The sequence below is a fragment of the Salmo salar genome, chromosome 16 (assembly GCF_965601325.2).
Source record: "Salmo salar chromosome 16, fSalSal1, whole genome shotgun sequence".
NCBI lineage: Eukaryota > Metazoa > Chordata > Actinopteri > Salmoniformes > Salmonidae > Salmo > Salmo salar.
In genome coordinates, this window is record NC_138306.1 from 95,799,682 (window position 1) to 95,812,495 (window position 12,814).

Genomic DNA, 12,814 nt, shown 5'->3' on the forward strand with positions numbered 1-12,814 from the left:
CTCCCTCCTCTGGCTCCGTCTCAGACCAGTCCTCCCTCCTCTGGCTCCGTCTCAGACCAGTCCTCCCTCCCTGTTAGAGAGGTTAAAGACACTGCTATCCTCACACACTGAGACACTTCCGGGGAGAGAAGAGAGAGGAAAGGAGAGAGTGGGGAGAGAGGGAAGGGGAGAGGGCGAGGGGGGAGGGAAGGAGAGGGGCGAGGGGGAAGAGAGGGAAGGAGAGAGTGAGGGGGGGAGAGGGGAAGGAGAGAGCGAGAGCGAGAGAGAGGGAAGGAGAGGGCGAGGGGGGGGAAGAGAGGGAAGGGAGAGAGCGAGGGGGGGAGAGAGGAAGGAGAGAGCGAGAGCAAAGAGAGGGAAGGAGAGGGCGAGGGGGAGAGAGGGAAGGAGAGGGCGAGGGGGGGGAAGAGGGAAGGAGAGGGCGAGAGCGAAGGAGAGAGCGGGGGGAGAGGGGAAGGAGAGGGCGGAGGGAGAGAGGGAAGGAGAGAGAAAAATGAGGATGACATGCATTTTGATGAAGTAGGTACAACGACCCTCGTAATGTTGTCTTCCTGACGTCATCGTCCTCAGTTTCCTGTCTCTGCGTTCCCTACCGCCGTCCAATCAAACTGAAACTTCTATTGTGGGGTTGGTTTTCAGACAGACCTTCAGTAATAACCCAGTAAGGCTGTATACAGACAGACCTTCAGTAATAACCCAGTAAGGCTGTATACAGACAGACCTTCAGTAATAACCCAGTAAGGCTGTATACAGACAGACCTTCAGTAATAACCCAGTAAGGCTGTATACAGACAGACCTTCAGGAATAACCCAGTAAGGCTGTATACAGACAGACCTTCAGTAATAACCCAGTAAGGCTGTATACAGACAGACCTTCAGTAATAACCCAGTAAGGCTGTATACAGACAGACCTTCAGTAATAACCCAGTAAGGCTGTATACAGACAGACCTTCAGTAATAACCCAGTAAGGCTGTATACAGACAGACCTTCAGTAATAACCCAGTAAGGCTGTATACAGACAGACCTTCAGGAATAACCCAGTAAGGCTGTATACAGACAGACCTTCAGTAATAACCCAGTAAGGCTGTATATAGACAGACCTTCAGTAATAACCCAGTAAGGCTGTATACAGACAGACCTTCAGTAATAACCCAGTAAGGCTGTATACAGACAGACCTTCAGGAATAACCCAGTAAGGCTGTATACAGACAGACCTTCAGGAATAACCCAGTAAGGCTGTATACAGACAGACCTTCAGTAATAACCCAGTAAGGCTGTATACAGACAGACCTTCAGTAATAACCCAGTAAGGCTGTATACAGACAGACCTTCAGTAATAACCCAGTAAGGCTGTATACAGACAGACCTTCAGTAATAACCCAGTAAGGCTGTATACAGACAGACCTTCAGTAATAACCCAGTAAGGCTGTAGACGTTATGACATAAGTCACCATTTAAAACCAAAAGCGTGTAATTAAAGCCATTACATTACTACATTTTTACAATAAATACTTTGCTGTGTATATTCCTTCCATGTAGATTTTATATCATACATTGTTTTTTTTTTTTTAAATCAGGTTTTTTATACCCAACATTGAATGAAATCAAAATGAGCCTGTATTGTACAGCGCTGTAAATCGACTACCTATTTCTAAATGTTAATGTTTTCTACTCAACATGGTATTAAGAGTATTGTGTGTTTTTGAAAGGTTATTAAAATGTTTGAAATGACCTTTATGATAAAGCTGCTGTCTATACTAGGATATAACTCACAGTAACAGCGTTGTGGGGAAAAGCCGCATCCCAAAACGTTTCTCTACGTGTTCGTCCGTGGAGGAAGTGGTCAGAAAGTAGTTTGGCCGTTCAGGAGATAAAAGGTGCTGAAAGTTGAACCATTTTTTAGGGGTGTTTCCCCCCCCCCCACATGTATATCTTCATCACTGGAAAATACGAATTGTTGAGTTTGATATCATTTTTTTTTTAAAAGCTTACAATAAGGGTTGTCAAACAATTGTAATAATTTCTGTAAAATATGAAGACATTTTTTGTGTGTTTTGCCTGACATAGTTTTGTTGTTGTTGAAATTATTAAATAGTTTGACAGCCCTGTTGGTAAACTTTTAAATGACATAAGGCGGGATATCTCAGCCGTTTTGTATTTTCCAGTCTCATGGTACGGTAAGGCGGGATATCTCAGCCGTTTTGTCTTTTCCAGTCTCATGGTACGGTAAGGCGGGATATCTCAGCCGTTTTGTCTTTTCCAGTCTCATGGTACGGTAAGGCGGGATATCTCAGCCGTTTTGTCTTTTCCAGTCTCATGGTACGGTAAGGCGGGATATCTCAGCCGTTTTGTATTTTCCAGTCTCATGGTACGGTAAGGCGGGATATCTCAGCCGTTTTGTCTTTTCCAGTCTCATGGTACGGTAAGGCGGGATATCTCAGCCGTTTTGTCTTTTCCAGTCTCATGGTACGGTAAGGCGGGATATCTCAGCCGTTTTGTCTTTTCCAGTCTCATGGTACGGTAAGGCGGGATATCTCAGCCGTTTTGTCTTTTCCAGTCTCATGGTACGGTAAGGCGGGATATCTCAGCCGTTTTGTCTTTTCCAGTCTCATGGTACGGTAAGGCGGGATATCTCAGCCGTTTTGTCTTTTCCAGTCTCATGGTACGGTAAGGCGGGATATCTCAGCCGTTTTGTCTTTTCCAGTCTCATGGTACGGTAAGGCGGGATATCTCAGCCGTTTTGTCTTTTCCAGTCTCATGGTACGGTAAGGCGGGATATCTCAGCCGTTTAGTATTTTCCAGTCTCATGGTACGGTAAGGCGGGATATCTCAGCCGTTTTGTCTTTTCCAGTCTCATGGTACGGTAAGGCGGGATATCTCAGCCGTTTAGTATTTTCCAGTCTCATGGTACGGTAAGGCGGGATATCTCAGCCGTTTTGTATTTTCCAGTCTCATGGTACGGGTAGGGAAAGTAGGTCAATTTTATCTCTTTTGGTATTCAAGTCCAAAAAGTCACTTTCTGACCACTTCTACAATAGAATGTTTTGTTCAAATCAAAAGGGATCAGTACAGTGGACTTCCCCTTTATCCATCATCCTGAACCAATCAGTACAGTGGACTTCCCCTTTATCCATCATCCTGAACCAATCAGTACAGTGGACTTCCCCTTTATCCATCATCCTGAACCAATCAGTACAGTGGACTTCCCCTTTATCCATCATCCTGAACCAATCAGTACAGTGGACTTCCCCTTTATCCATCATCCTGAACCAATCAGTACAGTGGACTTCCCCTTTATCCATCATCCTGAACCAATCAGTACAGTGGACTTCCCCTTTATCCATCATCCTGAACCAATCAGTACAGTGGACTTCCCCTTTATCCATCATCCTGAACCAATCATATACCAGGTACAGTGGATTGAACACAGGAATATGCAATGTCACAAAAATATCCCAAAAATCCAGATTTGATAATTGATCAATTATTGTCCGTCTGATTATTTGATATTTATCTTTCTACAATACGACTCAGAACATTACACTTCCCATTCAGACCAAAACTTAATTCATCAGTCAAATAAAAAAAAAAAAAATGAACTGTTGCTGTTTGTATCTAAAATAACAGTGACAAATTATTTTAATTATTTTAATCTTTATACTCGGAACTATTTATCTTTCATTATTACATCTGTAAGCTTGTCTGTCCATTTTGGCTCAATACAATTTCTATTGGATCAAAACTAGGTATTTAAAGTCTCTGTACATGTCCAATAGTTTATAAACTGCTTTATCCCGTTATGACCCGCTGTCATTTCATCCCAGACTGAGACCGGGTAGAGTTCAGGTCTGATACATACCAACATGGCGGTCCGTTCTCCACTGGTCACTCACATTCAGCAAGCAACATTAATCTTGTCTCGTTGCCAATGATGTCCTCTTATCTCTATCTTCTATTCTGTGCCATCTTTCTCTTATATTTAACCTTTATTTAACTAGTCAGTTAAAATAAAAACAATCTTATTTTCAACGACGGCCTACAGGAGAACAGTGGGTTAATGAACTGCTTTGTTCAGGGGGCAGAACGATAGATTTTATACCTTGGCAGCTCGGGGATTCGATCTTGCAACCTTTCGGTTACTAGTCCAACTCTCTAACCACTAGGCTACCCTGCCTCCCCCAATAGATGGCATTATCTCCATCTATATCTGTTTCATCTTCGTAACTCACTTGGCCATGATCAAATCAAATCAAAGCGGTTAAATATCAAACTAGTAAAAATGTGTATTTCAGTCTCCGTCACTTCAGTCCTCTTTACGTTCCCCAAATGTTCCCGTTTAAAGGTCCCCGGGGGGGGGGGGGGGGGGGGGGTTTAGTCCAGGGTCTTGTGGTTGGGGCTGTCTTCAGGACTAGAGTCCTCCTCGGCCAGAGTGTCTCTACGGGTGAATGTAGCGGCCAGTTGAACGCTGAGCCGCGGTTTGACAGGCGCCATCTCAGACAACGCCATGTCGTTACCATTGACCAACGTGGTCTTGTCCATGTTCTCTATGCTGTGCTGGGCCAACACCGCGTCCAAGAAGTCGTACTTGGCCGACAACTTGCCGCTCTCAAACAGATACTTGGCCAGGTAGGAGAAAGCCACGTTGCCTAAGAACGAGGCTAACATGGAGACGGTTTTAAACGGGAACTTCTGCACCACTATGTGTTCCACCTCTCCGGTCAGATGATGAATCCGGTCCTCCAGCTGCCAACCTGGGTAGTAGATGAAAGGGGGTAGTGAGAGGTAAGGTTCCCCTCCTCCGATCCTCAGGAACAGACCGAAGGCGTAAGCTGCGACGGAACCGTATGTGTTGGTTCCCTTGACGAAGAGGACGGAGATGAGCTGAGGGAAGATAATAACGTAGACCAGGTCGGAGCTCAGGTACCACAACCCGTACACCGTCCCCGTTAGCAGCGCCATCGCCGTGGCCAGGCCGCCGAACACAAAGATGGTGACGCGCATCACCCACACGATCTCCGTGTCCGATGCCTGAGGGGGAGGAGGAGGAGGGGTGTACAACGTTACACACACACACAACAACAACACAGAGAACAACAACAACAACACAGAGAACAACACACACAACAACAACAACAACAACACACACACCAACAACACACACACCAACAACACACACACCAACAACACACACACCAACAACAACAACACACAGAACAACACAGAGAACAACACACACAACAACACACAGAACAACAACACACACAACAATAACACAGAGAACAGCGTCTCAACTGCTTCTATGAAGTTTAGATATTTTGTGAACAGGAAGTAGTAAGTGGTGGTTTTTAGTCCCGCCCCCCCCCCCCCCTCCCCCTTCCTTCCAACTCACCGATTGGCGGAAGGCCAGCTGGTAGATGTTCCGAGCGAACATGGAGCTAGCCGATAGGATGGAGGAGTCGGCGGATGACATCACAGCAGCAGAGACCGCCCCCAGGCCGAAGAAGGAGACGAAGGGAGGACAGAGGTACTGGAGGACTATGGGTAATATCATGTCTGCCTGGTCCCTCTCCTTGGGAGGTACAGGTCCATACGCAGTCTGGTTCCAGTCTGAAGAACACGAGGAACACAACATGTCGTTTGGAACCTGGAACCACAGCTGAATCTAAAGGACTCCCCTTTCTCTGGTTCTAGTCTGAGGAACATGAGGATCAGTACACACAACTGTCAAGAACCCAGAACCCAGAACTTAGAACCAGAAAAAACAGGTAGACAGTGGTCAAACTAAGGAACCTACTAAAGAACTACAACTGTGGAAGAACAGAGGTCAAAGGAACCTATTAAAGAACTACAACTGTGGAAGAACAGAGGTCAAAGGAACCTATTAAAGAACTACAACTGTGGAAGAACAGAGGTCAAAGGAACCTATTAAAGAACTACAACTGTGGAAGAACAGAGGTCAAAGGAACCTACTAAAGAACTACAACTGTGGAAGAACAGAGGTCAAAGGAACCTATTAAAGAACTACAACTGTGGAAGAACAGAGGTCAAAGGAACCTATTAAAGAACTACAACTGTGGAAGAACAGAGGTCAAAGGAACCTACTAAAGAACTACAACTGTGGAAGAACAGAGGTCAAAGGAACCTACTAAAGAACTACAACTGTGGAAGAACAGAGGTCAAAGGAACCTACTAAAGAACTACAACTGTGGAAGAACAGAGGTCAAAGGAACCTATTAAAGAACTACAACTGTGGAAGAACAGAGGTCAAAGGAACCTACTAAAGAACTACAACTGTGGAAGAACAGAGGTCAAAGGAACCTATTAAAGAACTACAACTGTGGAAGAACAGAGGTCAAAGGAACCTACTAAAGAACTACAACTGTGGAAGAACAGCGGTCAAAGGAACCTATTAAAGAACTACAACTGTGGAAGAACAGAGGTCAAAGGAACCTACTAAAGAACTACAACTGTGGAAGAACAGAGGTCAAAGGAACCTACTAAAGAACTACAACTGTGGAAGAACAGAGGTCAAAGGAACCTATTAAAGAACTACAACTGTGGAAGAACAGAGGTCAAAGGAACCTATTAAAGAACTACAACTGTGGAAGAACAGAGGTCAAAGGAACCTATTAAAGAACTACAACTGTGGAAGAACAGCGGTCAAAGGAACCTACTAAAGAACTACAACTGTGGAAGAACAGAGGTCAAAGGAACCTATTAAAGAACTACAACTGTGGAAGAACAGAGGTCAAAGGAACCTACTAAAGAACTACAACTGTGGAAGAACAGAGGTCAAAGGAACCTATTAAAGAACTACAACTGTGGAAGAACAGAGGTCAAAGGAACCTACTAAAGAACTACAACTGTGGAAGAACAGAGGTCAAAGGAACCTACTAAAGAACTACAAATGTGGAAGAACAGAGGTCAAAGGAACCTACTAAAGAACTACAACTGTGGAAGAACAGAGGTCAAAGGAACCTATTAAAGAACTACAACTGTGGAAGAACAGAGGTCAAAGGAACCTATTAAAGAACTACAACTGTGGAAGAACAGAGGTCAAAGGAACCTATTAAAGAACTACAACTGTGGAAGAACAGAGGTCAAAGGAACCTACTAAAGAACTACAACTGTGGAAGAACAGAGGTCAAAGGAACCTATTAAAGAACTACAACTGTGGAAGAACAGCGGTCAAAGGAACCTACTAAAGAACTCCAACTGTGGAAGAACAGAGGTCAAAGGAACCTATTAAAGAACTACAACTGTGGAAGAACAGAGGTCAAAGGAACCTACTAAAGAACTACAACTGTGGAAGAACTCGTGTGTCAGGTTAGAAAGACCAATGTGGAACCTCCTTAACAGTACAACCCTACTACAGCTTTATACATGATGATAAACAGTCATGTCAGATTGTCTGTTCTACTGTAACTATATATCATCCCTTAAACGTAGCATTTCACCTCCCGTCACTGGACGTAGTCCTACTGTAACTATATATCATCCCTTAAACGTAGCATTTCACCTCCCAACACTGGTTTAGTCCTACTGTAACTATATATCATCCCTTAAACGTAGCATTTCACCTCCCGTCACTGGGCGTAGTCCTACTGTAACTATATATCATCCCTTAAACGTAGCATTTCACCTCCCAACACTGGTTTAGTCCTACTGTAACTATATATCATCCCTTAAACGTAGCATTTCACCTCCCGTCACTGGGCGTAGTCCTACTGTAACTATATATCATCCCTTAAACGTAGCATTTCACCTCCCAACACTGGTTTAGTCCTACTGTAACTATATATCATCCCTTAACGTAGCATTTCACCTCCCAACACTGGTTTAGTCCTACTGTAACTATATATCATCCCTTAAACGTAGCATTTCACCTCCCGTCACTGGACGTAGTCCTACTGTAACTATATATCATCCCTTAAACGTAGCATTTCACCTCCCAACACTGGTTTAGTCCTACTGTAACTATATATCATCCCTTAAACGTAGCATTTCACCTCCCATTCCTGACTCAGTAACTGAGTGTACAGACAGTGATTCAGCAGGACTTTGATGGTGGAGTTAAACCCTGGAGATCAAACCTTCTGCTTCTCCTCAGATGTAATATTTACAAAGTTCACAGTAGTAAACGGAGAGAGAGACGGATAGAGAGAGGTTGAGAGAGAGAGAGACGGAGAGAGAGAGAGAGAGAGAGAGATTGAGAGGGAGAGAGACGGATAGAGAGAGGTTGAGAGAGAGAGAGACGGATAGAGAGAGAGAGAGATTGAGAGGGAGAGAGACGGAGAGAGAGAGGTTGAGAGAGAGAGAGACAGAGAGAGAGAGGTTGAGAGAGAGAGAGACGGATAGAGAGAGAGAGAGATTGAGAGATTGAGAGGGAGAGAGACGGAGAGAGACGGATAGAGAGAGAGAGAGATTGAGAGGGAGAGAGGGAGAGATTGAGAGGGAGAGAGGGAGAGAGACGGAGAGAGAGAGAGAGATTGAGAGGGAGAGAGACGGAGAGAGACGGAGAGAGACGGATAGAGAGAGAGAGATTGAGAGGGAGAGAGGGAGAGAGACGGAGAGAGAGAGAGAGAGATTGAGAGGGAGAGAGACGGAGAGAGAGAGAGAGAGAGAGAGATAGAGGGAGAGAGGGAGAGAGACGGAGAGAACGATCCTCCATAATGGATGAAGGGACCAGCTGATGATGTTTTTTTTTTTAGCTTTTCCAGAGATCTGAGGGAAACACGGTTACACCCTGAGGTGTGTCCCCGTCCCCCCCCCCCCCCCGGACCCCGTCCCCCCCGGACCCCCCCCCGGACCCCCCCCGGACCCCCCCCGGACCCCCTTCCCTCCCCCCCCGGACCCCGTCCCCCCAGACCCCCTCCCCCCCAACGCCCAGCAGGGGGACAGACCTCTGGAATATGTATCATCATTAGGCTACCAGATGAGGAACTCTCAATCAGACGTTTGGGAATGTTAGGATAACAACTAACAGATATAGATCAAGCAACGCGACAGAACGAGATGTCCCAGGTAGAACCGCTCAGACATAAAGTAACTGTAGCCCAGCTGTGTGTAGGTCTGTGTGTAGGTGTGTGTGTGTGTAGGTGTGTGTGTGTGTAGGTGTGTGTGTAGGTGTGTGTGTGTAGGTGTAGGTGTGTGTGTGTAGGTGTAGGTGTGTGTGTGTGTGTGTAGGTGTGTGTGTAGGTGTGTGTAGGTGTGTGTGTAGGTGTGTGTGTGTGTAGGTGTGTGTGTAGGTGTGTGTAGGTGTGTGTGTAGGTGTGTGTGTGTGTAGGTGTGTGTGTAGGTGTGTGTGTGTAGGTGTGTGTGTAGGTGTGTGTGTGTAGGTGTAGGTGTGTGTGTGTAGGTGTGTGTGTGTGTGTAGGTGTGTGTGTGTGTGTAGGTGTGTGTGTGTGTGTGTGTGTGTGTGTGTGTGTAGGTGTGTGTGTGTGTAGGTGTGTCTGCATGTCTCACCTGTGGAAGCCCCTATAGCCCCGATCATTACTGAGGGCACAGCCATGACCAGGCACCCTGCAGCAGCGATGAACGAGAGCACCTGGGCGTACGAAGCTGAAGAGGCAGAGAGAACTCGTTGAAAATACACCTGCCAGGGAATCCCCCCCAACATCTAAAATACAGAGAGGAGACAGTGAATTCATCAACACAGAGAGGAGACAGTGAATTCATCCAGAACACAGAGAGGAGACAGTGAATTCATCAACACAGAGAGGAGACAGTGAATTCATCCAGAACACAGAGAGGAGACAGTGAATTCATCAACACAGAGAGGAGACAGTGAATTCATCAACACAGAGAGGAGACAGTGAATTCATCCAGAACACAGAGAGGAGACAGTGAATTCATCAACACAGAGAGGAGACAGTGAATTCATCCAGAACACAGAGAGGAGACAGTGAATTCATCCAGAACACAGAGAGGAGACAGTGAATTCATCCAGAACACAGAGAGGAGACAGTGAATTCATCAACACAGAGAGGAGACAGTGAATTCATCCAGAACACAGAGAGGAGACCGTGAATTCATCCAGAACACAGAGAGGAGACAGTGAATTCATCTAGAACACAGAGAGGAGACAGTGAATTCATCCAGAACACAGAGAGGAGACAGTGAATTCATCAACACAGAGAGGAGACAGTGAATTCATCAACACAGAGAGGAGACAGTGAATTCATCAACACAGAGAGGAGACAGTGAATTCATCAACACAGAGAGGAGACAGTGAATTCATCCAGAACACAGAGAGGAGACAGTGAATTCATCCAGAACACAGAGAGGAGACAGTGACTTCATCCAGAACACAGAGAGGAGACAGTGAATTCATCCAGAACACAGAGAGGAGACAGTGACTTCATCCAGAACACAGAGAGGAGACAGTGACTTCATCCAGAACACAGAGAGGAGACAGTGAATTCATCCAGAACACAGAGAGGAGACAGTGAATTCATCCAGAACACAGAGAGGAGACAGTGAATTCATCAACACAGAGAGGAGACAGTGAATTCATCAACACAGAGAGGAGACAGTGACTTCATCCAGAACACAGAAAGGAGACAGTGAATTCATCTAGAACACAGAGAGGAGACAGTGAATTCATCCAGAACACAGAAAGGAGACAGTGAATTCATCCAGAACACAGAGAGGAGACAGTGAATTCATCCAGAACACAGAGAGGAGACAGTGAATTCATCCAGAACACAGAGAGGAGACAGTGAATTCATCAACACAGAGAGGAGACAGTGAATTCATCAACACAGAGAGGAGACAGTGACTTCATCCAGAACACAGAGAGGAGACAGTGAATTCATCCAGAACACAGAGAGGAGACAGTGAATTCATCCAGAACACAGAGAGGAGACAGTGAATTCATCCAGAACACAGAGAGGAGACAGTGAATTCATCCAGAACACAGAGAGGAGACAGTGACTTCATCCAGAACACAGAGAGGAGACAGTGAATTCATCCAGAACACAGAGAGGAGACAGTGAATTCATCAACACAGAGAGGAGACAGTGAATTCATCAACACAGAGAGGAGACAGTGACTTCATCCAGAACACAGAAAGGAGACAGTGAATTCATCTAGAACACAGAGAGGAGACAGTGAATTCATCCAGAACACAGAGAGGAGACAGTGAATTCATCCAGAACACAGAGAGGAGACAGTGAATTCATCCAGAACACAGAGAGGAGACAGTGACTTCATCCAGAACACAGAGAGGAGACAGTGAATATTCTGTCTGCTGGAGTACCAGACCCAGTCTTATCCAGACCCAGTCCTATCCAGACCCAGTCCTATCCAGACCCATCCAGACCCAATCCTATCCAGACCCAGTCTTATCCAGAACCAGTCCTATCCAGACCCAGTCCTATCCAGACCCAATCTTATCCAGACCCAATCTTATCCAGACCCAGTCCTATCCAGAACCAGTCCTATCCAGAACCAGTCCTATCCAGACCCAGTATTATCCAGACCCAGTCCTATTCAGAACCAGTCCTATCCAGAACCAGTATTATCCAGACCCAATCCTATCCAGAACCAGTCCTATCCAGAACCAGTCCTATTCAGAACCAGTCCTATCCAGAACCAGTATTATCCAGAACCAGTCCTATCAAGACCCAATCCTATCCAGAACCAGTATTATCCAGACCCAATCCTATCCAGCACCAGTATTATCCAGAACCAGTCCTATCCAGACCCAATCCTATCCAGAACCAGTCCTATCCAGACCCAGTCCTATCCAGACCCAGTCCTATCCAGAACCAGTCCTATCCAGAACCAGTCCTATCCAGAACTGTACGTACCAGCAGACAGAAGTTGTCTATCCAGACCCAGTCCTATCCAGACCCAGTCCTATCCAGAACTGTACGTACCAGCAGACAGAAGTTGTCTATCCAGACCCAGTCCTATCCAGACCCAGTCCTATCCAGAACTGTACGTACCAGCAGACAGAAGTTGTCTATCCAGACCCAGGTGTCTTCTCTCTTGATGTTTCCCTTCCAGGGAGCTTGGTAGATCTCCTTCACTGCACTGATCTTGATGTCAGACACGGCTGGGTTGTTCAGAGCGAACGGTACTGAAACCCACTGACACAGAGGCAGAGACACACGGGAACACGTCAAACCCGGGTCAAACACACACCGCTACAGCCAGAATGTCACGTTTTAAATAGTTGTAGAAATATAGTATAATGTATTAGATAGTTGTAGAAATATAGTATAATGTATTAGATAGTTGTAGAAATATAGTATAATGTATTAAATAGTTGTAGAAATATAGTATAATGTATTAAATAGTTGTAGAAATATAGTATAATGTATTAAATAGTTGTAGAAATATAGTATAATGTATTAAATAGTTGTATAAATATAGTATAAGGTTTTTAATAGTTGTAGAAATATAGTATAATGTATTAAATAGTGAGAGTCGTCCCTACTCCTTCTCAAATTCTTTCAAATGTTTCAGCTACAATGGAACCCAACGGAATTGGTCCCCAAAGTACAAACTCCCAAGCGAAAGTGAAGTCCAGCTGAAGTAAGTATTTGGTACGGGCCGAGTGTCTCACCAGTCCCAGGAAGATACAGAAGAGTTGCACCACGTCGGTGTACGCTACAGAATACAGACCTCCAACTAACGTGTAGAAGATGGCAATACAGGCAGAGATCACCACAGACATCTTGATGTTTATGTCTATGATCACACTCAGCGTGGCTCCTAGAGAAACCGACAGACAGGGACCTGATCAGAGATAGTAACAACACAGACGAGAGATCACACTGTGCTGTAATATATCATTCATAATGACTT

General features: G+C 45.3%; 1 protein-coding gene across 1 annotated transcript; it reads right to left on the reverse strand.

Moving 5' to 3' along the window:
• Positions 1–4,364: 4,364 nt before the first annotated feature.
• Positions 4,365–9,617, reverse strand: LOC106575020 (high affinity choline transporter 1). Its single transcript, XM_082963190.1, has 3 exons — positions 9,464–9,617; positions 5,388–5,605; positions 4,365–5,026 (listed from the first exon to the last, which is right to left on the reverse strand). The coding sequence occupies exons 1-3, from the start codon at positions 9,615–9,617 to the stop codon at positions 4,370–4,372; spliced, it is 1,029 nt and encodes a 342-aa protein (XP_082819316.1). The 3' UTR covers positions 4,365–4,369.
• Between the last annotated feature and the right edge of the window lie 3,197 nt (positions 9,618–12,814).